Source organism: Rhineura floridana, chromosome 3 (assembly GCF_030035675.1).
Source record: "Rhineura floridana isolate rRhiFlo1 chromosome 3, rRhiFlo1.hap2, whole genome shotgun sequence".
In the NCBI taxonomy this organism is placed as follows: domain Eukaryota; kingdom Metazoa; phylum Chordata; class Lepidosauria; order Squamata; family Rhineuridae; genus Rhineura; species Rhineura floridana.
Genome location: NC_084482.1, coordinates 131,595,470 through 131,623,221, shown reverse-complemented (window position 1 = coordinate 131,623,221; position 27,752 = coordinate 131,595,470). Strand labels below are relative to the sequence as shown.

Genomic DNA, 27,752 nt, shown 5'->3' with positions numbered 1-27,752 from the left:
GGTCAACCTGACCCTCCCATCTAACACTTTCCAGCTGGGACGCAGCCCAGGGAAAGTTCCTGCAGAAGCTCTGTTCCGACTAAGGTCTCGTTCACAAAGAGGTTGTGTGCGCACACACAAACACAAAAATATACACAATGTGCACTATAAACATTTCATTTCTTATTCACAAAAAAGGGCTTTGTCTAGAGGAAATGAAACTGACAACAGAAAAAACATAATTTGGTATCAGTTGCACCCCCTACTGTCTCCCGGCTTAGCATGAGATTGATAGAAAAACCCACCCCTTCTTGATTAGCAATGGGGATGTTCCAGAGGGAGTTAACATTTAAATTGAGGGGTGGGGCTACAAGGAAACAGAGATACTAATAAAGGCGGAGGTGTGTGAACAACACCACAAATTGGAAGGTAGGGAGGATGGACGTGTGTGAACCATGGAACTCTATTGCGAAGGGAAAAGCTTCAAATTCAATATGGATTTTAGCTCCCATGTGAACCTCATTCAGATACATAGGTGTGAAATGAAATACAATTTGTTTTTGAACAAGGCTGGAGACTATCTGTGAATAGCTCCATGACCAGACAAAAATACCCTGGTGCTAGTAGTGAGAGACAATAATACGGTATGATGATAATATCTGGAGATCTGGGTCTGTACAAACAAATATCTCCTCTAGGCATTTTATAATTTACTGTTGGGGTAAATCCTGTAAAAACGTATCGCTCAGAAGCTGAAACCTAGCAGTGATAAGCTTATTCAGCTCTCCTTTAGCAGGGCATGCTTGAGAGGTTGCAGTAAACCAGAAACCTAGATTAAATCCTATTTCTGGAGAGGAAGTAAAAAGGAAATAATATTATTTGTGTATGTATGCCAGTGCTCTGCAGGTTCAGCCAGGTTGGGCCCTGGCTGAAGGCCCCTGCGGCCCAGAGGGTCCCCTCCTTAGGGTGGGAGGGTGGTGCTCCTGCTCTGTAGTGTCTCAATGCTGCCGCGGATCATGGAGCAGGAGCTCCCAGGTGCACACACACACCAATATAGGCAGCACAGTCTTCAACAAGACTGCCCGCCCCATCTACCTCTCACGTCAGCATGCATGCTATATGCACTGTGTGCACATACCTACCATCACCCAAGATGGCGGCAGGGGCATCCCTGATGTGAGAGGCAAGTGGGGCGGACGGGCCTATTTAAGCCTGCACTGCCTGTATCGAGGTGTGTGTGTTGGGCTGTATGGCACTGCAGAGCCAGGCCAGGCTGATGCCCAAGGGACCAGTCATACCTGGCACTGCCCTGGCTCTGTGCATGTAGTTCTGCAGGCACAACAGGATTTTTGGTCTTTCTGTTCCCCCCTCCCCCAAATCTCCTGTGAAGGGTCCTCCAACCCTCCAGAGCTGTTGAGGGCATGCTGGGGGTGTTGGGATGGAGGATAGGAGAGAAGGAGGAACCTCTGTTGCACACAGAGAGTGGAGCTGGAGCAGTGGATAGAGACCTTGATTTCTATGCCACCTTTACTCCTAGTCGGGACCCTAGGGCAATGCACAATCTAATTAAAACCACTGTTTCAAAATATTTCACAATAAAATTTTGTTGTTGTTATGTGCCTTCAAGTGGATTTAGACCTATGGCCACCCTCTGAATCAGCGACCTCCAACAGTATCTGTTATAAACTACCCTGTTCAGATCTTGTAAGTTCAGGTCTGTGACTTCCTTTATGGAATCAATCCATCTCTTATTTCGCCTTCCTCTTTTTCTACTCCCTTCTGTTTTTCCCAGCATTATTGTCTTTTCTAGTGAATCATGTCTTCTCATGATGTGTCCAAAGTATGATAACCTCAGTTTCATCATTTTTAGCTTCTAGTGACAGTTCCGGTTTAATTTGTTCTGACACCCAATTATTTGTCTTTTTCGCAGTCCGTGGTATCCGTAAAGCTCTCCTCCAACACCACATTTCAAATGAGTGGATTTTTCTCTTATCTGCTTTTTTCACTGTCCAACTTTCATATCCATACACAGAGATCGAGAATACCATGGTCTGGATGATCTTGACTTTGGTGTTCAGTGATGCCTCTTTGCATTTGAGGACCTTCTCTTGTTCTCTCATAGCTGCCCTCCCCAGTCCTAGCCTTCTTCTGATTTCTTGACTATTGCCTCCATTTTGGTAAATGACTATGCCGAGGTATTGATAATCCTTGACAAGTTTAATGTCCTCGTTGTCAACTTCTGTTGTCATTATTTTAGTCTTCTTGACGTTCAGCTGTAGTCCTGCTTTTCTGCTTTCCTCTTTAATTTTCAACAGCATTCTTCAAATCATTACTGGTTTCTGCTAGTAGTATGGTATCGTCTGCATATCTTAAATTACTGATATTTCTCCCTCCAATTTTCACACCTCCTTCATCTTGGTCCAATCCCGCTTAGCGTATGATAAGATCTGTATATAGATTAAACAAATAGGGTGATAAAATACACCCCTGTCTCACACCGTTTCCAGTTGGGAACCAATCAGTTTCTCCATAATCTGTCCTTACAGTAGCCTCTTGTTCAGAGTATAGGTTGTGCATCAGGACAATCAGATGCTGTAGCACGCCCATTTCTTTTAAAGCATTCCACAGTTTTTCATGATCTACACAATTAAAGGTTTTGCTGTAATCTATAAAGCGCAGGGTGATTTTCTTCTTGGTCTGTTCCATTACCCAACGTGTGTTTGCGATATGATCTCTGGTGCCTCTTCCTTTTCTAAATCCACCTTGGACATTGGGCATTTCTCACTCCATATATGGCCAGAGTCTTTGTTGTAGAATTATTATCTTGAGCATTACTTTACTTGCATGGGATATTAAGGCAATAGTTCAATAATTGCTGCATTCCCTGAGATCCCCTGTCTTTGGGATTGGGATGTATATTGAACACTTCCAGTCTGTGGGCCATTGTTTATTTTTCCATATTTGTTGACAAATGTTTGTCAAAATTTGGACAGATTCAGTCTTAGTAGCTTGTAGCAACTCTATTGGTATGTCATCTGTTCCTGGTGATTTGTTTCTTCCAAGTATTTTAAGAGCAGCTTTAAACTCACATTCTAAAATTTCTGGTTCTTCATCATATGGTTCCTTCGTGAATGAATCTGTCATCCTTGCATCTCTTTTATATAGTCTTCCGTGTATTGCTTCCATCTCCCTTTTATTTCATCTCGGTCAGTCAGTGTGTTCCCCTTATTCACCATCCCTTCTCTTGTTTTAAATTTCGCTTTAATTTTTCTAATCTTTTGGAATAGGGCTCTTGTTCTACCCTTTTTGTTGTCCTCTTCTATTTCTATACAATAACTATTGTAATAGTTCTCTTTGTCCCTACGTACTTGTCGCTGTATTGTTGCATTTAGGGTTCTAACCGTGTTTCTGTCTTCTTTTGCTTTTGCCTTCCTTCTTTCTTTAACCATTTTAAGAGTTTCTTCAGTCATCCATTGAGGTCTTTCTCTCTTTTTAACTAGAGGTATTGTCTTTTTGCATTCTTCTCTGATAACGTCTCTGACTTCATTCCATAGTTCTTCTGGTTCTCTGTCAACTAAGTTTAAAGCCTCAGATCTGTTCCTTATTTGATCTTTATATTCTTCTGGGATGTTATTTAAATTGTATTTTGGCATTGTGATTGCTTTGTTGTTCTTTAGCTTTTCTGTGATGTTCGATATTACCAGTTCATGATCTGTACAGCAGTCTGCTCCTGGTCTTGTTTTTGCAGAAAGTATGGAACTTCTCCATCTTCTGCTACCAAATATATAATCAATTTGATTCCTATATTGACCATTTGGTGATGTCCACATGTACAGTCATCTTTTTCGATGCTCAAAAAATGTGTTTTGCATCACAATAAAATTAAGAAATCTAAAACCTCAACCTTTCTTAAAAATTGCAGTCACAATTCTGGAGTCCCTGAGGCACTAAATAGTTATTATTTATTAAAATTTCCATCCCATCCTTCTCTTCAAAGGAGCCCAGGGAAGTAAACCATGAAGCATTAAAAAATACAATTTATACTAAATTAAAAATATATTTAAAACAATTAAGATCATACCATTTTTTTTAAAAAAAAAAATCAAAACATTTTAAAACGGTTATATACCCAGTATATAGTTCCACACAGTTCACAATATAGCTCTTGGGAAAATCATCTTAAAATCAAAAAGTGTAGGCTTAGCTTTCAGCTCAAGCTCAGTGTAGGAGTCAGTTTTTGGTTATACAGGGCAATATATAAATTAAGTGTAAGGGTATGCCTCAGCCCAGGTTAAAACGTTCAGCTTTCAGCTCAGTTTAAAACCAGTTAAAAAGCTTGTTCAACTTTGAAAAACTCAGTGTCAGCTTACAAACGGTTATGAATTAGTTCAGTTTTCAAAACTAGACTGTAAGTTACAACTTTAAATTGGAGGGTAATTTATACTTGAAAAACTTCAGTTCAAGCTCAGTGACAGTTTATTTTGTTTTAAGGTTATTAAGAGCAGCATATAAACAAAGGAGTAAGGGTAAACCTCAGTCCAAGCTCAGCTTTTCGTTCAGTATTCAAAATTAATTAGAACCTTAATCCCCACTAAATTACTACAAATTGTTCACTCCCTGACAAAATTCCTATTTGCAAGAGTCTAAATTGAATTAAATCCCCCTTTCAAATGTCTCTTCTCTGGACTTTGGTGCAGCCCAGTAGATGAGCCACACCTCCTTGACTTTTCAAACTAAGCCCTGCTGATCAGGAAAGGTACCATCCAGGCCAATAGGATGCCACTATAGTTAAAGAGCAGAGTCAACAAAGCTGTTAGAGGTGAGAAGGCTTCTTTCATAAAATGGAAGAGACAAAAAGGAGCATTAAGACAAATAATAAAAACAAATCTTTAAATGCATTAGAAGCAGGAAAGCAGTTGGACCCTTGGACAACAAGGGAGCCTAAGGTCTGTTAAAGGAAGATAAGGAGATTGCAGGGAATTATTTGCGTCTGTCTTCACAGTGAAAGATGTAGAGCAGATCCCTGTGCCTGATCTAACTTTTTCAGGAAGGGAGTCTCAGGAACTAAGGCAAATAGTGGTGAAAAGAAGCCTTATTGATAAAATAAAAATGGACAAATCACTGGCTCCAGATGGCATCCAGCCAAGAGTTCTTAAAGGATCCAAATATGAAATTCCTGATTTACTGACAAAAATATGGAAATTGTGTGTAAGATTAGTATTAAATTGGAAATCAGCCAATGTAAATTTTTAAAAAGAGTTCCATGGGGAACTCGGGAAATTATAGGCTGGTTAGCTTAACATCTGTTATGGGAAAACTGATGGAAAGCATTATTAAAGGTACAATTGCCAATCATATAAAAAAAGACTTGCTGAAGAAGATCCAGCACGGCTTCCACAATGTTAAGTCTTGTATAACATTTTAGAGTTTTGCTTCATTTTTAGAGCGTTCTTTTAGAATGCCAATAAGCATAATAGATAGCGATGATCCAGTGGACACTATGTACTTAGATTTTCAAAAAGTTTCCAGAGTTCTCACCAAAGGCTCTTTGTGTAAGCTTAGCAATCATGAGATAAGACGATAGGTTCTCTTATGGATTAGTACCTGATTAAAGAACAGGAAACAGAGAGTTGTAATAATTGGACAGTACCCACAATGCAGGGATGGAAGAAATGGGATCCCCTAACGATCAGTATCACCTGTGTTTTTTAATGTTCATAAATTACCTTGAGTTAGGGATGAGCTGTGAGGCTGCCAAGTTTGCTGATGATACCAAATTGTTCAAGGTGATAAGAACAAAAAGGGATGCAAAGGAGTTCCAAAATAATCTTTCCAAAGTGACATTGTGGCTTTGGAAAAGGTTCAGAAAAGGGCAGTCAAAATTATCATGTGGCTGAAGTAGTTCCCCTGTGAGGAAATGTTGCAATATTTCAGGTAAGAAAGAAGGGACACTATAGAGTTGTATAAGATTATGCAAGGTGTGAAGAAAATGGATAGAGAGACACTCTCTCTCTCCCTCTCTCTCTATACTAGAACCTGGGTCATCCAATGTAGCTGAACATTGGAAGATTCAGGACAGACAGAATTATTATTATTATTATTATTATTATTATTATTATCTTTATTATCTTTATTTATACCCCGCCATTTTTCCAACACTGGAACTCATGGCGGCTTCCAGATAAAAAATACATATAATTAAAAACATACAAAGTCTACATTAAAATAAGATTAAACTATTTCCAATATTAAAACCATACACACATATAGCTAAAAAAGTTCAAACTAGTTTAAAAATGAAGGAAGTACTTTTTCCACAGTGCATATTGAAACTATGGAATTTGCTTCCAGAACAGGTAGCAATGTCCATCAGCTCAGATGCCTTCAAGGGGCAATTTGCCAAATTCATAGAAGATCAGGCTTTCAATTGTTACTAGCCATTATAGCTGTATGCTTTCTCCAGTATCAGAGGCTGTATGTCTCTGAATACTAGTTGCTGGGAAGCACAAGTGGGGAGAGTGCTGTTGTTCTCAGTCCTGCTTGTGGGCTTCCTGTACACATTTGGTTGGGTATCATAAGAACAAGATGCTGGACTAGATGGCCCTTGGTCTTTCCAGCAGGGCTCTTGTGTTCTTAATATATCTGCAGGAGGTGTTGAAGAGTGCTCATCCCAATGACATCCTCTTCCTCTTGGCTGGGCGCACCAGGTTGGGCTGCACATTCCCGTGCACATCATAGGATGCATCCAGACAATTCATGGGGCTCAAATGAGATTCACAATGCGGATAGGAATGCTCATCCACAAGTGCATCAGAATTTGCTATCTGCAGGGAAGACAGATTGTGTATGCCAGTTTCCCTTTAAGGAACAGGGCATTTGCTTGCTTCAGATAGTGATGTTTCTCTACTTTTTCACTTGTTTCTTCTCCTTGCAAATGGGACAGTTATAGTCAAGCTGCCAGTTACAGCGGGTCAGGAGAAGAGCAAGAAAAAAGAATCCAAATATTGCTTCTAATTGTCTCCCCGCAGTCCATAGCAATACAGTCTTAGGTGCCACACCACTGTGGCCCATTGTCTCATCATCCTTCAGCATCACCTGCTGTCCCACTTTAGGTCCACTGTGAAGCTTTCTTAATGTGCAGCAAACGCTTTTAATGAAGAAGCAAAGCATAAATGAACATAGGAGGCATGAATATGGGACTATAGAGATATATGAGTGATGCAGACATATCATTTTGAGAAGTCATTCATTCTGTTAATTAGTTTTTAAATTATGCTTAGTGTTTTAGAGCGGCTGCACCTCCTGGGGAAAGAAGCGTCCCTGGACTATGAGCGAACCATGAACAAGATTAACTTTGACAGAATTGTCACTTCCAAGCCTCAGACATTCTATTATGTCACTCTGCCTGAGAAGGAGGAGGAGAAGGTACCAGAGAAGGGTAGGTAGCCCAGGAGAAAAAGGCAGCAGAGTGTAAAAACGTCTCAGGGAAAAAATGGCTTTGTTTCTTGCTATTAACTTTAGACTATTATTGATGTGGTGCAATAGGAGATAGTATAAGAAGAGATGAGTAGTGTCACAATTTGTATTTTTGTAGACAGTTAACAAAATTGATGGACTGTGTTGAACCCTGTCCTTGAATGCACTTGTATGGTCATTATCTGAATCTCCTATACATCTGTCAACTATGCAATTCCATGTTCTATTTTTATATTTTAAGGTTTTGACTTTTTTACTTGTAGACTGTCCAAATAACTTTTGTTATTCGGTATTATATAGACACTGAAAATAAATCAATGCCAGAATGTTCCCCTCTATCAAAGTTTGACAATGTGCACTTTTTTTGATATTTCCCAAGCCTTTTGGGTAAAGGAAGTTGAATGATACTCATAAAGGTGAGTGGCACCTGTTAAGATACAATTTTTTAAACCACTTAAGACTATTGTTTTCATTCAAGTGGTATATACGTTTTTTAAAATAAAAATAAATAAGCAAATTGCTGCCATGGAATCCTTGAGGGACAGAGCTAGACTAGCAAAGAGTTGAGACAATGTAATGCATAATGGCTGCCACCCCTTTGTCCCAATCTCTTCTGGAGTGAATATAAGTGATCAATAAGCAAGGTTGGGCATCTTCTGCAATTGGGTGAAAGTATAAAATGAGATTCTGGGTACAGTATTCAGCATTCTGAGAATTTCATTGTTTTGAAAAACCAAGTTTCTGGTTCTTAGGATTGCAAAGCTAAATTTCAAAGCTTGTGGGCAAGAGAGGGGGAGAATTAGGATTTCCAGGGGTCAGGACAAAGTGCCTAACTAGCTTTTCCAGGCACAGAAATTTGGTAACCTTGCCTGCTCCTGGAAATTACAAGAGGGATGGGCTGAAGAACTGTGAATCTGTCACTAGCAGGGCCGGTTGTAAAGGGCGGCCAGGTTGGAGCCCTGGAGCTACAGGGGGGCCCTCAGCCACCCCTCCACTCTCCTTCTGCAATCCGTGGGCTCCCCATGTCCCCCACACACCCCACTTACCTGTCTGCTGTCTTTTACCATTGCCCTTAACAAAGATGGTGGCCGCGGTTTCCCTAAGGTACTGAAGCCCCTGCCGCCATCTTAGTTGATGGCAGAGGCATCATCCCCTTAGGGAAACCGCGGCTGCCATCTTCGTTAAGGGCAATGGTAAAAGACAGCAGACAGGTAGGTGGGGGTGTGGGGGGTATGTGCGGTCACGCGTGCGTGTTCGTGTGCACACACACGCCGGGGCCCAGGGCAAGCTGATGCCCAAGGGCCCCAGCATTCCTGGAGCTGGCCCTGGTCACTAGCCTTGTATGCCTGGAGGCTTCATGCACATGGAAAATTAGGAATAATTTTGAAGGGATGAAGAGACTTACTGCTCAAAGGGAAGCAGGAGGTGGGTGAGGTACATGAGGGTGGTATGGTGAGGCGGAGAAGCAATGTTGGTTTGGTCCCTGCTTTAAAGGAAAAAAGGTATAGATGATGACCAACACTAGCCTTTTAAAGTGTTCTAGTGGGGAGTTTTGCTTCAAGTGATACCTATACCTACCTTGCTTAAAGGATAATCATGCTACATTTAACAAGTAAGGAGGCAATCCATACCTTAGCTGTCGAGGCTTTAGAGTGGTGGGGCCACTGCTGCACTCACAGCCCTGATGAGCATGATAGCTGGGTCAGAAGGTGGGAGCAGAATGATTGCTGTGCCAGCCAGCCTGGAGCAGATGCAGTGATCAGACCAGGACTGGGCCCATTGTTGTCATGTGATGACAGTGGAACCAGCTCAGGATCCAAGGGACCCTGAGCATTAATACCTCAGTTGCTCTCTGCCTCAAGAATACCCCAAGAACATCCCTTCGGTGAGTGGAAGGGAAAGCTCCACCCAATTAACCCCCTCACCCCAGCCTGACACAAGGGTATTTTTTGGATTGCTCTGGAAGTAAGTAAATATGCAGTGTTTCAGCATTTATCATAATTACATATTCTTAATGAGAAGTCCTGTGAGATTACTCTTATTATTTAAATAACATTCCTTCTTTTGTTACTAGGGCTAATTGCTGTTCCAGAGTACCCATTTAATGAGCAACGAGAAGCTTTTAGCTTTGTTTCCCTCCTGACACGACCAGAAGTCATCATGGCTTTGTGCCAGGTGCGGGACGAGTGCAATAAAACTGCAGCTATGTCACTGTTCCATTCAACCCTGACTAAGTATGGCCGACTAGAGGAATTTGAGCAAATCCAGACACAGACCTTTTCCCAGGTATAAGGGTGGGGAGAGACTCCTTGCAAAGATGGGCCTATGCAGAGTGCAACTGGCTGTAATCAGTGTATGAAAGAGTGAGCCATTGTAATGTAGTGGGTTAGAGTGTTGGACTAGGCCTGGTGACATCTGGGTTCATAGATCCTCTCAGCCGTGAAGCTCCCTGCTTGACCTTGGGACCAGTCACTCTCTCTCAGTCACCACCTCATAGGGTTGTTTTAAGGGCAAAATGGGGGAGAAAAACTATGTATGCTGCTGTGAGCTCCAAGGTGGCTATTTCTCCATTGCAAATCCACACACACCCGGCACTCCATAGCTGCTTTCCTTAAAAGCAGCAGCTGCTTGGATTTTATGACCTCCATTTATGTGTGACTAGTGGAAAGTGCTCAGCATTGCTCGATAATTCTAAGATGATTTACTGATGTTTTATTATTGTTGCAATTTTTATATGGTCTACACTGCCATGTTATATTTTTATCAAAGTGCAGATTATAAATATTTAAATAAATAAAACTAATAGAGAATAAGAAACCAGTGCAGTTTTGAAATCAGTAGTTAAAATCAGTGCAGTTTTGAAAGGTTCTGTCCACCATCTTGATTCAAAATGGCATCCAATTGTATCCAAACATAGACAGAAACCTGCCCCTTGAACCTAGGAACCATCATGCAAAATTTGGTTACAATATTTTACGAGGTGTCCAAATGCCTAGACAGCAGACACTTTTCCAGTAGACGTATTGTTCGGCACTGTCGTTGACATTCTTTGTTTCCTTTTTGTCTAGGTTTCAATGTTTCTCAAGGATACTTGGATCAGTACTCTAAAGATTGCAGTGAGAAGCAGTCTGAGGGACATAGGCAAAGGCTGGTACAACTTGTATGAGACCAAGTGGGAGGTATATCAGATGTCTAAGCTTCATCAGTTGATGGAGCTTATCAAGTTTATGTTGCAGGACTCTGTACGTTATCTGATCCAGGATTCACTGGTAAACTTCACCCAACTCTTCTTGGATGCCTGCCACAGTGTCCTGAATTGCCCTGAAGATATGGTGTGGGGAGATGACCTTGTTAACAGTCCATACAAGTAAGAAGAGAAATGACGAGACATTTTACTTGGAGAAAACGGAAAGGCACATTGATTAGTGTGTTCTTGTTATTTAACTGGAGGGTTCTTGTTTTCTGAAGTAGAAATTTTAGGCATTTCTAAGGCCTCTGCTGAGGTGGTATCACTTTGCAAAGCACCATCTGTCAGAATAGAGCATGCTGCAGTTATGAGCCCTCCCTTGGCATGCTTCAGCTTATACTCTAAAATAGGGCTGGGAAATACTCATCCAGTAACCATTTAAGTGGTTACTGCTGGCTTCTGAAAGGTACCATGAAGAGTCTCTAGGATATAAAGTGATGTCAACAGGGCAGTAGTATTTATTGGCTTACTTAGAAGATCCTACTGTATCTGTTAAGCACAGTCGAGGGGGGGATTTTTGACATGTCAGTGGTAGAGTTCATATGGATTTTAGGATAATTCATTTGGTCCATTGTTTCCCTGCAATGACAGTGTCTCTTAAGCCCCACCCTGAAGTTATAGCTTGTTTGTCATTTGTTTGTCAGATTCCAAAGTGCAGTTTATTAATTCAAGGTAATTTACCTTCATCTGGAATGTCAGACTTTTCATATTCTAATTCCTGCTTGTGGAGACCAATTCCCATGGCACCTTTCATCCTGTCAGCAAATCCTTTGGACCTTGCCTTATCTCTGCTGCATTTTTATGCTATCTGCATTTGCTAGGATGCAGCTCCTCAAATGTAAAGACCTCTATATTGTGAAACACTCTATTTATATAAAAGTTAACCTATGTTTGCAAGCATGTAGTGTCAGTGCATATTCTGTTTAGATGCATTTGTTGTTATGTGCCTTCAAGTCAATTACAACTTATGGTGACCCTATGAATCAGGGACCTCCAATAGCATCTATCGTGAACCACCCTGTTCAGATCTTGTAAGTTCAGGTCTATGGCCTCCTTTATGGAATCAATCCATCTCTTGTTTGGCCTTCCTCTTTTTCTACTCCCTTCTGTTTTTCCCAGCATTATGGTCTTTTCTAGTGAATCATGTCTTCTCATAATGTGTCCAAAGTTTGATAACCTCAGCTTCATCATTTTAGCTTCTAGTGATAGTTCTGGTTTAATTTGTTCTAACACCCAATTATTTGTCTTTTTTGCAGTCCAGTATGTGCAAAGGTCTCCTCCAACACCACATTTCAAATGAGTGGATTTTTCTCTTATCCACTTTTTTCACTGTTCAACATTCACATCCATACATAGAGATCGGGAATACCATGGTCTGAATGATCCTGACTTTAGTGTTCAGTGATACATCTTTTCATTTGAGGACCTTTTCTAGTTCTCTCATAGCTGCCTTCTCCAGTCCTAGCCTTCTTCTGATTTCTTGACTATTGTCTCCATTTTGGTTAATGACTGTGCCAAGGTATTGATAATCCTTGACAAGTTCAATGTCCTCGTTGTCAACTTTAAAGTTGCATAAATCTTCTGTCATCATAACTTTAGTCTTCTTGACATTCAGCTGTAGTCCTGCTTTTGTGCTTTCCTCTTTAAATTTCCTCAGCATTCGTTGCAAATCATTACTGGTTTCTGCTAGTAGTATGGTTTCATCTGCATATCTTAAATTATTGATATTTCTACCTCCAATTTTCACACCTCCTTCATCTTGGTCCAATCCCGCTTAACGTATTATATGTTCTATGTATAGATTAAACAGGTAGGGTGATAAAATGCACCCGTCTCACACCCTTTCCAATGGGGAACCAATCGGTTTCTCCTTATTCTCTCCTTACAGTAGCCTGTTGTCCAGAGTATAGGTTGCTCATCAGGACAATCAAGTACTGTGGCACCCCCATTTCTTTTAAAGCATTCCATAGTTTTTCATGATCTGCACAATCAAAGGTTTTGCTGTAATCTATAACGCACAGGGTGATTTCCTTCTGAAATTCCTTTGTCCGTTCCATTATCCAACGTATGTTTGTGATATGATCTCTGGTGCCTCTTCTCTTTCTAAATCCAGCTTGGATGTCTGGCATTTCTCACTTCACATATGGTAAGAGCCTTTGTTGTAGAATCTTGAGCATTACTTTATTTGCATGGAATATTAAGGCAATAGTTCAATAATTACTGCATTCCCTGAGATCCCCTTTTTTTGGAATTGGGATATATATTGAACGTGGGCCATTGTTTATTTTTCCATATTTGTTGACAATTTTTGTCAAAATGTGGGCAAATTCAGTCTTAGTAGCTTGTAGCAACTCTACTGGTATGTCATCTGTTCCTGGTGATTTGTTTCTTCCAAGTATTTTAAGAGCAGCTTTCACCTCACATTCTAAAATATCTGGTTCTTCATCATATGGTTCCTTCGTGAATGAGTCTGTCATCCTTGCAACACTTTTATATAGTCTTCAGTGTATTGCTTTCATCTTCCTTTTATTTCATCTTGGTCAGTCAGTGTGTTCCCCTTTTGATTATTCAACATCCCTACTCTTGTTTTAAATTTCCCTTTAATTTTTCTAATCTTTTGGAATAGGGCTCTTGTTCTACCCTTTTTGTTGTCCTCTTCTGTTTCTATACAATAACGATTGTAATAGTTCTCTTTGTCCCTACGTACTAGTCGTTGTATAGTTGCATTTAGAATTCTAACCGTGTTTCTATCTCTTCTTGCTTTTGCTTCTCTTTTTAACCATTTTAAGAGTTTCTTCAATCATCCATTGAAGTCTTTCTTTTTAACTAGACTTTATTAGCACCCAGCAAGTTTAGTTCATGTCAGTCGAGAAGTGGGCTGATACTGCAGACGTTAATTAGATTATTTTACCTAGGCTGGGGTACATATTTTAAAACAGATGTAAACAAATTGAACAAGACTCCAGTGAGAACCTTCAAGATAATTAAGGTTTAGAAAGCAAAGTATTGAGGAAAACTGAAGTAACCGATCATGTTCTGAACTAAGGAATAGAAAAAATGTGAAAACACAGCAGTCTACAAATATTAAGAGAGTGCCATAAAGAAGATGGGGGTGAGTGGGAAGAATGCTTTTCTGCCTCTGAGAGAAGGGCCAGAGACTATTTAGTTAAACTGCAGCTGAGTACATTTTAGTTTAGTAGAATATGAAATATGTATCTATGTCTGCTGAATAGTATGAAGCACAGGCCAGGAAAATTATTCTACCTCATTCCTGGGATGTCTTCAAGGGCAGACTGGGTTAATGTATGTGACTTATATATGCTCGTCTTCTCATTTCAGAGAGATAGTAGATATACATTGTTGCCCTCAGTCCAGGAAGGGAGATTCGCAACCATGATGAGGGTGCTGATGTGCCTTTATACCACAGTGATTACCTTAGTTCCACTGAATGTGATAGTTACGTCTGTGCAGATGGGGATGTGTATCCCCATTTAGGACTTCTGGTTCTGTGGAACATGCACAAGTTGTGTTTGACTATGCTTCTGAGACTTATTAACTTAATGGATCCTTTTTAATTAGCATATCTCCATATTCTCCTTTTGCAGACCAAGAAAAAATCCTCTCTTTATACTTGATCTGGCTCTGGACAATTTTGGTGTCCATTTCAGCACACCCTTGGAGAACTTTGAAACATCACTTGTTTCTCTGTTTAATAAAGGGATCTTGGCTACTCATACCATACCACAACTGGAGAAAGTGAGTTATCTTCGAGAATTTGAGATGCCTTCTCACCGTGATAATAGGATCCATCTTATGAAAAGTTATGCCATTGCATGCTTAATGAAAATAGATTCTTATAATAGAGAAGCAGGCTACAAAGCTGGCTTCACAGTGCAATCCTAGGTATGTAGTCAAAAGTTGAGTTTAATGAACTTATTTCCCAATCAGTGTGCATAGGATTGCAGCCTTGCTTATCATAAATATTGCTCGACCAGAAAATAGGCTGTGGTTTGTCAACAGCTGTATCATAACATTATGCCACAATTGCAGGAACTTTATAACAGCATTGTGGACAGATATAGACACACAAATGATTTGGAGTGGGGTACCGCAGATTTGCAGGCCAGTTTACCTTTTTCAGAAACAATACTGTGGTTTACCATCTGCATAAAATTTGCAAAAAAATGACAGTGTATGGGAAGAAAGCCTAAGCCTGCTGAAAATTACTAATCCTTACTCCATGTGGGAGAAGACCATGCCATTCACCAATTAATGTATTCTGAGATGCAAGAAATGATTTGCTTTGATTTCACATCCTGATCTTTTCTGCATTAGGGAAATGTCAGATGAAGCTCAATTTGTGCCATAGACTTCATACAGCTGCTCATATACAGACAGACACATAAAATCTCAAAGATTTTATAGGGCAGTGGGTAAGGAAGGATTTTGCAGAAGGAGGATTTAGCTAACATCCTTAGCATTCAAATATTGTGGGGGAAGGATTCAGCGAACATTTTTAGCATTGAGGAAAGCATACCAGATTCAAATGAGAACTGTTGGCAATCATGCTGTAATTTTAAATCCTGAAGCTGTTAGTACTGACACTGAATCAGTGGCAATGTATGAAATATGTGATTATGTGTTAGTGTATTTAACTTATCACTTCTTTATAAAGTGGTTTGTTGCCAATTTAAAAAGGAGCTTTCTTCTTTTTATATCAAAATAGAGATAATTCGAGATCATTAAAGTGAACTTCAGAATAAGCTAGCTTGTCTGCAGTTTTTGAAATGTGTTGCTGTTGATTTTGGCTGCGGTGGGAGGTCTTTTTCCCATCAAAAGGTGTCTTTCATGCTGTGTCTCCCACTTCCTTGAAATTCTCTCTGCAGGTATTGTTTGGGGCACATAGCATGATCTCATAAAAATAAAAGAGTACTAGTTGCATATGATTGTTTCATTTGAAAACCAACAATCCATGTTAAAGGCTAGATTAGCTAAGATACGTGACCTCCCCAAAGCAGTTGGGGTAGGAAGCTTGCAGCCACAAGCAACTCACAGATATAAGATGCAGCACAACTGAGAGAACATTTGGAGCAAACCACACATAACCTAGCCAAGAATTCAAATATGGCTTCATACATTATAGATGGGTTTCTGATTTGTGACGCCTGCAAACTTTGTTTATGCTGGGCAAAATCTGTGCATGGTGACCTGAATTATAATTAAGGATATGCTTTCTTGAGTTAAAATGGGTTCCCAGTAAAGCATTCAATACAAAGAGTAAGGGGAGCATTGTTATTGTACATAGTAGTAGATGGATTTCAGTTTTGTACAGCTGCCTTGATGGAGAAAATGGAAGCAGTTTGCGCTAAACGACTGTTCTTTTATCCCTTGTTCAGTATGTGCTTGAAAACATGTTCATCTGTGGCACGCCATTGTTGGAGTCGGTGGGCCTGAATGAGCCAGCTGTGGTCGAACTGCGCAATACCATCTGCACATGTATCCGCAAAGCACTGATCCCCCTCCAAGCTTATGCCAAGAATTATGAAAAGTACTTAGAACTGAATAACCGTGATATCCACAGCCTCTTAAAGTACGTGGAAGAGTAGGGATTTGCATAAGATGTTTTTCTGTAAACTGGATGCACACCCTAATGCACCTCCTTCTCTATTGATTTCAGTGGCAAATGTTTTCATGAAGGCAAGGCTCCCCCAAACAAATGGGCTTGGACCCTAAGTTGCTTCTCAGTGCACATGGGAGGGGGATTTTTTGTCAACTCCCCCTTTATCTGCAGGCCTTCACTTTATATTCCACACTATTCCCAAGGGTCTCCCAGTTCCCAGGAGTGATTTTCCTGGAGGGAACAGGGAAGAGGATAGTTAGAAAACCCCATTCTGTGAATGCTGTTCTGTTCATGGAAGGAAAGTTAGGACTGTGCCCATGAATATTATGAAGTACATTGTGAAATAGATCAGGTTGTTGCCTTAGCATGAGTTACTTGTTTTTTCCTTCTTAGAGCTGTTTCACACCCAAGGTAGCAACAAATCCAGGTTTGCCTCCAAATGTACACTCAGCAGGAAGCCACAAACAATATCTGCTCTGACAAGTCTGATCATATATTTTTCTTTGTTTTGAACACCAATCTATTGCATTCATACTTTACACTTTAACTGTACACTTCAAAATCTTAAGTGTACACCTAAAATAATATAGACTGTGAAGCAGCCCTTAACAACCCTTTGCATTTTTATTGGCCTTCTCCACAATAATTTTTACACCTTTCTTCAGCCCAAAGTGCTAGAAGCAAAGACCCTCCCCCCTGCTTTTGTCTTAGAGCAATTCTAACATGCAGCAGAACAAATTCAGCTTCCATACTTTAATCCAGGGCTGTGGAGTTGGAGTTGTGGAATCGGAGTCGGAGTCAGAAGCAATTTTGGGTGGAGTCGGAGTCAGAGTCGGTAGAAATGTACTGATTCCGACTTCAAAATAAAATTAATATTTTAATATTAATATTAATTTATTAATATTAATACATTAACATACATTTGCCATTTATGAAGGAGTCAGAGTCGGAGTCAAACAGTAGAAAAATTAATATACATTTGCCATTTATGAAGGAGTTGGAGTCGGACAGTAGAAAAATAGAGTTGGAGTCGGAGTCGAAGGTTTGACATACTGACTCCACAGCCCTGCTTTAATCACCAGTCTTATATAGTTGTACATCATCTTTATATCTTCTTTCATATACCAACAGTAATTTAATTTTCTAATTTATCCTTTCTTCTATATTCTGATGTTTAAAAATGATTTTTCTTGTTATCCTTCACTTCTTTACCTGCAACAGTCACCTAGAGTCCCACAAATGTTTGTTCTTGCGATCCAGGAAATGAACTTTCTAACCAGTTCTTACAAAAAATCATGTTGTTTTCCACAATCAATCTGTCCTTCTACTCTCTGCTTCAAATATTTACTTTCCAGTTTGCTTTCTTCTCCTTGCCTCAGCTGATGCCCTTGACTGGTCTGTCAGTGTTGTCACAGGAGTCATGCGGCCCCTCTGGCTGCTGTTGGTTGAGCTGCTCTGATGTCACGGAAGAGTTCATCAGCCCTGGGGCAGATTTGAAATTCAAACTCCTAACTGAAATTATAGTCATACTCCTGCATTCGTTTAGCTGGGAGCAAGTCCCTTTGATTTCACTGGGCCTTATTTCTGAGTAAACATGTATAAGATCTGGCTGCCTACCTTCTTCTCTGTGACTGACAATACACTGTGAGTGTTTGAATTACACCATGCCAGGTGCTGAGGGTTTTTGAATGAATGACAGGTAATATGCAAGTGCAGATTTGTTAAATGGTTTTGAAGCCTTTCCTTGGAAAGGGACTAGTTACATTTGCTATTTATAAATTACATGTTCCTGTTGTAATTGTGAGTACATACTCTGGAGCAGTATGCCTGTCTTCACCTGTGTTGTTGGGGTGAGTCTTCCCTTAATAGCATTCTGTATATTTCTAGACCATATGAAATCCAGTGCCCCTCTGCTCAAGAAGTGAGAGAGATAGTTAACATGCATTTGGCAGAAAAGGAGTTGCTGGACAACAGTTTGCCGAGCAGCTTGGTGATTGGCCCCTTTCATCTCAGTGTTGAAGGTGTGCGACAAAACCTTTCCAAGAAATGCAAAGCTTTAGCCACCACCATGCTGGATATATTGGCGAAGAATTTACATTGTCAAGTGGAAGATGTAAGTTTCATACTTAGTAATGTAGTCATTTTGGGAAATTTAAAGTTACAAAGGGGATACAAGAAAAAAATGAGTTGCAGACAGTCATAATAACATTTTTCAAATCCTATTAGTACATATATAAAAACATATATACAATTGGGGATTATTCTGTGATAACAGCCAGTTAAATCAAGGGCTTCTGCACAAAAGGGTCAGTGCAGGAAAAGCATCATATAGAAATGTGGATGGTTCTCCTCTTGCCACTCCCAAGCATAATTATATGCAAACCCCTACTTTTTCAGTATGATTCATAGCATTTCTAATCTGCTATACAATTCTCATTTTATTCATTCCTGACATTGTCCCAGTAGTCACAGCTTCATGACATCAGATGAAGACCTGCACAACTGAAGTGCACATTCCAAGGAGTGTTTTGCTGCCTCCAACCTGTGTTTCCTCCCTGACTAATATTTAGTTTAAAAAAGATCCATGATGTGCTGTTGTCATGGTCAGATTCTGTTTCTATAGTCTGCTTCCTCAGCTTTGGGATATGCTGAGCATGATGATTTGATTTCATAAGTCTTCTTTAATTAAATGTTACCTGTTCTGGGCAGCAGCAACATGTTTCTCATAATGTGTACTTGAGCCTGAATTTTAGGAATGTTGGGATACTTGTATTTAATTTTGAGTTAAATCAGTTGATGTAACCCTTCGTTTCAGTTTTAGCATTCAAAGATTCATCACTTCTTTCTGCAGATCTGTGAAGCCTTCAAAGCCATCAGCCGAAAAATTTACGAAAAACCAAACAGCATTGAGGAGCTGGCTGAGTTGCGGGAGTGGATGAAGGGTATACCCGAAAAGCTGAAAGTGCAGGAGGTAAGATGTGGCCATATAAATAGGATCATATTATTGGAATGTAGTGGATAATGGGTAGGTCCCAGAACTGTATCCGAAATGAGTTTGGTTTTATCTAGTATTGCATACTGATTAGAACAATAAGCGTGGCCTTTTTTGAATAAATCACTGGACGAGTATGTGAGTTGTGATTTACGAAGAACACTTCATCAGGAAGCGTGGAAGGTATTATTTAGGCGAGAAACTCTACAGATGTTGCCACATTCTCTGTTCTGTTATTTTGGTGGGCAGATGTAAGAAACAGATGTATGCTATTCATGCATAGTTTGTTTACCAAATCTCTGGAAAGTGAATTTTAAGCCACCACATGAAGCTTCACCTAGACATCTTTTAAGCATCTGCACTGCAGTGCGTTGATGTATGTGTATACAAACCACCATGCCTTCAAATTGGGCTGACAGCTGTCTAACTTCCAATTGTGTTCATGGATTTAGATATAGAGTATACATGTTTCTGGGGATGGAACAGGAGTGAAAATAGCTGCTTGTATTTGAATTGCTTATCACTTCTGCTTCCAACCTTTGAGCTCAGTGATTATTTTAAATATTGAATATTGGCATATTAATACATTGTGGACTAACAATGATCATGCTGATCCTGATTTCCTGCCCATACCACTATGGTATCATATTAATGTAACCAGGGGGTATTGGTGGAGTTATTGTACACTCTTTCAATTGTCTATAGGTCCTAGCAGGCCTTGGATACTTGGTTTGTCCTCAAGCCTGAAGCAGCACTTCTCGATGCTCCTAGGGCGTGCCAGGTTGCTTGTGTTATTGTAACTTAAGAAGCATATCTATTCCCTCTCCCTCTTTCATTGTACAAGAATCCCACCATACCCAGACATTTTACTCATAGGCAGGGTTTTTTGTGCAGCAGTAATATGCCACACATGAAATGAAATGTTTATCATGCAAATAAAGCCTGGCCTGTCTGCATTGCGCTCTCTCTTTCACTTGCTGTCGCTATGTAGGAGTTGATAAGTAAGGTCATGGAAGAATATGAAATCATGGAGGAATTCCTCTACAATTTGACTCAAGATGACTTCAATGACAAGTAAGCACAAGGCATTTTCCCTGCAGTCAGAGCAAGACCTTTGGCTTCAGATACCATATTTTCTACCTCGGGGCTTTATTTACACATCAAAGGGCTTCAGCAAATCTCTACAGACCATCAGAAAAGATGCCCAGTGAACTATCTTATTCAAATGCAGAACCTGAGGTGGTGCCAGCCTCCAGGCTAGGAACTGAGGCAATTTTTGTCATTTCTGAGCTTATGAGCAAACTGGAGGCATTTATTTTTCTTTATTTTTCATCAAAAACCAACCATGGTATAAGATTGTTAGGCTGCATATTCCTGTGTGGATGCAGGGCACTCACATGGTTTTGATAATTGCCCAGGAGTGCTAGTTGCTTGCTAGACTGCTGCCAGAGTTTTATTGCCAATTTGTGATAGAGTAAGTCAAGCCCTGGGCTCCTACTGGGAGGAAGGGTGGGGTATAAATCAAACAATAAATAAATAAGCAAGCAAGTACCCAATCTGTAAGACTTTGCACATACATATAAGGCACGGATGGGGAACCTGTCAGCCTCTAGATGTTGCTGAGCTACAACATCCACCATCCCAGACCATTGACCATACAGATTGAGACTGATGGGAGCTGGAGTCCACAACATTTTGAGAACCACAGGCTCACCACTGATATCTCTCACTGATATGAGGAGACAGAATCCTTGCCCCACAAAGTAGGCAAGAACATGCATGGAGAGGAGAAATGGCTTTCTTAGGGTGGCACAGCACAGCTGCAGCTCATTTGTTTCATTTTGTTTAATGAAAATGATATAAATCCTGACTTTAGGTATTGTCTGCATTGTAGGATGGAATTAGATTGTGGGATTGAGAGATTAGGATGGTCAGTCTGTGTCCCTGTTTTCATTCCAAGATTTTTCTTGCATTTACTAGCGAGAGCTTCAATAGTGTAAACCTGCCACAACCCCCATGGTACATTTGTGTGACTCCATTTATATTCTCAGGTGGGCTGCAAGCAACTGGCCTCTGAAGATCAGCACACAAATTGAATTGATAAGGCAGCAGCACATTGAAGATGAGGACAGATTCCGTAAAATTCAGCTCATGGATCAGAACAACTTCTTGGAACGGCTGGATGGTCTTCAGGTACTGATATCTGGCAGCAGAGTTCTTCTGTATGCTCACCTTGAGTATAAGCAGTTGTCAACAGGTAGCTGGGGATAAACTAAAATAAGGGTAAATTACATGTTTAACACATGCAATTGTGTAATAAAACAGACTGCTCACAGCAACTTTTCATATTTAATCTGTTTATTATCAGCATGGAAGACTATCCAGACTCTCTGTGTTTCCTTTTATCCATCATCTCCTGTTGCTGACCCAGTTCCTGCATGGACCCCTCTCCTGCATGCAGAGTTATGCTCATCTGAAGACCATGTGTTCACATTGTTATGCATGGGTCACAGACTGGATCTTGCCTTTGATGTATGTCAGAGGTGGGGAACCAAGGTTGCGTTCCCTAGAGGACTACCTTCTGGCAGCCAAATGCTAGTGGTGGGTGGGGTCCAGGAGCAAAATTGGGTGGAGTTAGAAGCAAAAATGTGGATGGAGCAAGAAACATGACTCTTATCTTACATTCAGAAGCAGCTCACCAGGTGGGGCAGAGATGCTATTTTAGCTTCGCAGCAGGTGGGTCACTATTGCTTACTGGGAGGGAGAGGTGAGACGGCATGGAGGTTGGTGTGGTGCAGACGTACTGGTATGAGCACTGGATTATCTCTGCTGGTGTGTTTACACCACACCAACCTCCCCTCCCGCCTCACCTCTCACTCCCAGTAAGCAACAGTGGCCCACCTACTGAGAAGCTAGTATAGTGGCCCTTCCCACCTGGGAAGCCACTTCTGGCTACATTCCAACCATACAAAAGCCAAAATATACACCCCTGCGTGTGTTGGGGTGGACCTTCATCCAGGCAAGCAAGAGACATTATGACATTTCAAGGACATGTTCCAGCCATGCAAAAGCACTTGGAGAGGTTATGGATCAGTGAGGGGTATGGCCTGTGGAGAGGGGTGTGGCCTGAGGAGGAGGCATGGCTTGGAGAGAGTGGGCCTGATACAGAGGCTCAGAGGGCCGTATTTGGCCCCTGAGTCTGAGGTTCCCCAGCCCTGCTGTACATGAACATGGAAGTCAAGTCCTGCCTGGTAGTCGTTTGTTGCATTTAGGCAATTTCCAGCATGATCTTGGTAATTATAGTCTAAATCCAACACAGAATTAGGCATGCCTTAGCCTGCTGAATTCAAATTTGGGGCATGCCACTCTCTTGGTTTCAATCATGAAAGTTAGCGAAAACCATTAAAATGTTTTGCATGCCCCCTCCCTGGGCAGTAGAAAGTTCATTTTGGAGAAGGGGATATTGGAGATTATGATGTCTTTGTAATAATCAGTTGATTACAGATATATAGGTTGAACAGGTATCATGTGAATGCAGCAGCAAGTGTGCACGTTAAAGTATGTTCCATAGCAATATCAGTCTAGACCTTCCAAATCCAAAACGAAAAAAGCAAAGCCGCCTCTCTCATTTTCTTCACAAATGTATCAAATCTGCCCCTACCCCTTGCAGGCTACATTGAGCCTAGGGACAAAAATATTATTGCTGCAGTTAATTGTCCATATCTTATTGTTTATTATCTTCATTAGCTAGCAATGTCCACTGTGACCAGGAGAGAGGGAAATGTTTCCACTGCATGGTGAAAAACCATAGCCATATAACAGTATGAAACATGGCATTCCCAGGATTCTGTTAAAGATTTATGGCCATTCAAAGGATCTTAACTTAAAATATCCAAATCTTTGAATATGTCTTATGGGGTCTATCTTCCTGCATGTTATGGCTGCTTTTTTTTACAGCTTGCTGTTGCTGGGTTTTCTGCACACACGGATATAAACCGGGCCCATGAGATAGCCAATGAAGCAAGACGAGTCAGGAAGCACCTGAAGGACTCCCAGCAAATGGCATTACTCTACAATAACAGGGAACGGATTTTTGGCTTGCCAGTGACTAATGTAAGTGTCCAAGTCCCTTGCACCTTCATTGTGCCTCTTGCACCCCTGATGATAACAACAGAACTATACCAGGTATTGCCAGTTTTTCTGGTCCCAGGTTATGGTCTGAAGGCACATGACGACACCACCTTGCTGAAACTAAGCAGGTCTAGGTCTCGTCAGTGCCTGGATGGGAGATTGCCTGAGAAAGAAAGAAAGGTGGAGTATAAATGTAATGAATATATCAATAAGTAAAATTTATAACTTCACCATGTTGCTTACCTGCATTTTCTAACCATGTTGCCTCACTAACCTGGCTTAAAGTAAACCATTCCTTTAATTTCTTCTCAATATTCTTGAAGAGTTCATGCAAGTAGAGCTGGAAGATATGAGCCATTCATAAAACAATTTGTTGCTGAGGCCTCAAATCTTTCATAGAGCAGTGGCTGCAAGCTATATTGTTGGCTTGGCTCCCAGCTCAGAAGCAAGGGAAAACTCAAGAAGAATGGATGGTAGATTTCTACACGATGGTCGTTTGCTGTAACCTTAAAACCCCTAGATAGTGCTTGTTAAAAACATGCTGGACTCCTGTAAAATTTTGTTGTTGCTGTTTGTTTTGTTTGTGTTTGTCTTAAAGTAAAAATCTTATTTAAAAAAGGAGACATTTTATTCTCCTCCATAGAGAATAAGGCGTGATCCAAGTCATTGTTATTCCTTAAAATGTTTCATATCTTTTACTTTGAATAGATATTAATAATTGTATGAGATCTCTAATAAGCAGAATTATTATTATTGTCTGTTGTTTGGGAATCTTTATTTGGTTATGCAATAATTAAGACTAATAAAAATTTAAAAAAACAGAGAATAAGTGATCCAGTCAAATGTAAGCATGTTCATATCACATTGATTTGAATGGGAGTATAAAGTTGTATGATCAAGTTCTGTTTGGGCATCCGGTTGGCCACTGTGAGAACAGGATGCTGGAGTCCCATTAAAATCAATGGAACCTAGCATTGCTAAATGGCTGGATTTTGTCCATAGGATGTGTTTTGTGTGCAATTCTGCAGTGTAGTGTGTGTTCTCATTTCTCCCCTCCTTTTCTTCTTAAGTAAATGTAAATGTAATTCCTTGGTAGGCAGAAAGTTTTCATACAGCAATTTTATATTTCAATCTCTTCTGCTAAACCTGGCTAATCTCCATTTTTATCATTAATGCCCATACACATATTCTCTTCCTATCGTCTTTCTTCTCTTTTTTCTTCTCTCCTTCTCTCTTTTGTTCCATAACATGGTTAGCGATTAACTTATTTATTTATTTATTTATTTCACTTGTATACCGCCCCATAGCCAAAGCTCTCTGGGCAGTTTATAGCAATCAAAAACATTAAAACAAATATACAATTTAAAACACATATTTTAAAAACAATTTAAAACACAATTTTAAAATTTAAAACAATTTAAAAACAATTTAAAACACATGCTAAAATGTCTGGGAGAAGAGGAAAGTCTTGACCTGGCACCAAAAAGATAACAGTGTTGGTGCCAGGCTCACCTCGTCAAAGAAATCATTCCATAATTTGGGGGCCACCATTGAGAAGGCCCTCTCCCTTGTTGCCACCTTCTGAGCTTGCCTTGGAGTAGGCACCCGGAGGAGGGACTTTGATCTTGAACGTAGTGTACAGGTGGGTTCGGATGGAGAGGCGTTCCATCAGGTATTGTGGTCCCAAGCCGTGTTGGCATTAGGCCGTACTGCCTAAGGATGTTTTCATCAGGTCTGAAAGAGTTACAAGCATGTGTCTGCAGGAGCAGCATTATCAGCTAAGACTGGCCTGGGAAACAGACATGTTGCCATGGTAACGGGTGATAACAGCTTGGGAAAAAGTTCTAGTTGCTTTCTATTGCTGTTCTGTACTGTGCTGTCTGTGTGTTGTCTCTGAACTGAGAGCTTCTCCTTGAAGGGGGGGGGGAGAAACTCTACTTGTATCTACTCTTAAGCCTTTGGCCTTAATGTCTAAGTAAAGACTCTTAAACTTTCTCAAGCCTCTGTGATGATTCTTTACCATTTTACATCCAACGTAACGTGTTGTTTCACGCAAGAACCACCAAGCATCAACAGGGTTATGGGCCCAGATCCACAGCGCATTACACAGGAGTAAGTGGCTGGTCTGAACGGCAGACGGAGATCCAGAGGGCAGCTTGATTGATTGTGCCAGACAGAGGTGAGCAGAGATGGCTGCTGTAAACATGTCTGGAGGCTTGCCGATGGAACGACTTACGGAAAAGAATTATGGCAGTTGGAAGCCAAGAATGCGTGCTTTCCTGATAAAAGAGGATTTATGGGAAGCTATTGAAGGAACACCCCCTGCACCCCTTACAGCGGCCTGGGTACGGAATGGCGCAGGCTTTTATTACTCTGGCTCTATCCGACTCTCAACTGCTACACGTGAGAGATGTTACAAACGCCAAACAGATGTGGGACGTGTTGGAGGCCCTTCATGTGCAACAGACCGCGGGATCTAGATTGTGTTTGGCACGGAAGCTGTACCAGATGCGCTTCACGGGTGAGTGCGATATGAGTGAGCATCTCACGGAATTCAGACGTTTGTTTGCTGAGCTGACGGACCGAGGCGTCGAACACAGTGAGCTTCAGAAGACCTATTTGATCCTGGCTTCACTCGATGGGAGTTGGAATACTTTTGTCATGGCAATGGAAGCTCTGCCAGATGGGGGGCTGAATGTCGCATTTATTGAGGAAAAACTGACCCAGGAATGGCAGCGGAGACAAGAGGCGAAGAAAAGTGCCGTGCCAGAGGAGGCAGCCAGAAGCAAGCAGGATGGCAAGCAGGAGCAGCAGCTGCTAAAGGCTTGTTATGTCTGCGGAGCTTGTGGGCATCTCCAGAGAGACTGTGCAGTCAGGCGCAACTCCAGGGACGGAGGCTGGAAGCAGGGAAGTGTGAACTTTGTTTGTAAACAGAAGCCTCAAGATTTGGGACAAATTGACTGGATTATTGACAGTGGTGCGTCCCATGTATTAATCAAAGACAGGAGTTTGTTTTTTACGTCTATAGATGAGCAGGACTTTGTTCAATTGGCGGATGGATCGCGGAAGAATGTGGAGGCTCGTGGACTGGTGAGATTTGATAAGCTTGGAATACTGTCAGAACGTTTGTTTGTACCAGAACTGTCTCATAACATGTTGTCTGTGAGAAAACTGACCAGTTGTGGGTTTTCAGTGTTGTTTGACAGAGACAAATGTTATGTAATGAGGGGAGATCAAGTGTGCTTGCAGGGAAGCCTGAATGATTCCCAGTTTGTAATAAAAAGCAGTCAAGCAGGGTGTGCTGTGTTAAACGCTGCAGACACATCAAGGCTGCGTCCATGAATGACATCAGAGGCTGGGGCATGCAAACTTTAACACGATAAAGAAAACCCCAATGCATAGTGAAAACATGCGTTTGAAAGATTGTGGACAGTTAATGATGGATTGTGATGCATGCCATAAAGCAAAAATGACAATTGCACCCATAAACCGGGAGGCTGAAAGCACGACATCAGCTCCCTATCAGCTAGTTCATGTTGATTTATCAGGGCCAATAAACACTTCACGAGGAGGTGCTAAGTACTTTACGGTAGTGGTTGATGATTTGTCATTTTTTTTACTCAAGAGGAAAGATGAAGCAGAGCAGAAGCTGAAACTGTTCATTAAGAGAATCGAAACTCAAAATGGCACCACAGTGGGGGCTATACGCTCAGACCAGGGAGGGGAATTCACGAGCAAAGCATTGAGTGACTTCCTTGAGAGTAAGGGAATAAACCAGAATTTCACAGCTCCGTTTAGCCCGTTTTCTAACGGGACTGCTGAGAGAAAAAACAGGGTGCTTCAAGAAGCCATGAGAGCCATGTTAATGGATTTCAGTTTAGGGAATTCTTTCTGGGGACAGGCAATTATGTATGCGAATTACATTCACAACAGGGTGTTACACAGTGCACTTGGAATGTCTCCCTATGAGAAGCTCACTGGGAGAAAGCCGAAAGTGCAACACATTCAGAAATTCGGGGCACGTTGCTGGGTACGCATACCGCAAAACAAGAGAAGAGGCAAACTTGCACCCAGAGCACAACAGGGATTTGTTCTGGGGTTTCAGAATGCATATTTCAGAGTTTGGATACCAGAAACACAGCAATTAATTCTGAGCAGAAGCATTAAAGTCTCAGAAAAGCCTTGGGATCAAAGGCAAACAGTCATTCTCACAGGGTCAGATGACACACAAGCACCGGCATTGGCATTTAAACCAAACCTTGACATAAAAGTGGAAGGCACACAAATTCCACTTAGGGATGCATTAA

At 41.0% G+C, this 27,752-nt stretch overlaps 1 protein-coding gene across 4 annotated transcripts in view; it reads left to right on the top strand.

Moving 5' to 3' along the window:
• The window catches only part of DNAH1 (dynein axonemal heavy chain 1), a 220,996-nt gene that overhangs the window by 35,764 nt on the left and 157,480 nt on the right, over positions 1 to 27,752 (top strand). For 3 of the 4 annotated variants that reach the window (XM_061617932.1, XM_061617931.1, XM_061617930.1), the window contains exons 9-18: positions 7,260 to 7,417; positions 9,530 to 9,741; positions 10,524 to 10,822; positions 14,308 to 14,458; positions 16,099 to 16,292; positions 18,210 to 18,435; positions 19,174 to 19,293; positions 20,306 to 20,388; positions 21,366 to 21,507; positions 23,272 to 23,427. In XM_061617932.1, the coding sequence (XP_061473916.1) occupies positions 7,260 to 7,417; positions 9,530 to 9,741; positions 10,524 to 10,822; positions 14,308 to 14,458; positions 16,099 to 16,292; positions 18,210 to 18,435; positions 19,174 to 19,293; positions 20,306 to 20,388; positions 21,366 to 21,507; positions 23,272 to 23,427 (1,741 nt within the window). Of the gene's footprint in view, positions 1 to 372; positions 409 to 7,259; positions 7,418 to 9,529; positions 9,742 to 10,523; positions 10,823 to 14,307; positions 14,459 to 16,098; positions 16,293 to 18,209; positions 18,436 to 19,173; positions 19,294 to 20,305; positions 20,389 to 21,365; positions 21,508 to 23,271; positions 23,428 to 27,752 lie in introns of those variants that run through there. The other variant, XM_061617933.1, reaches the window with a different exon arrangement.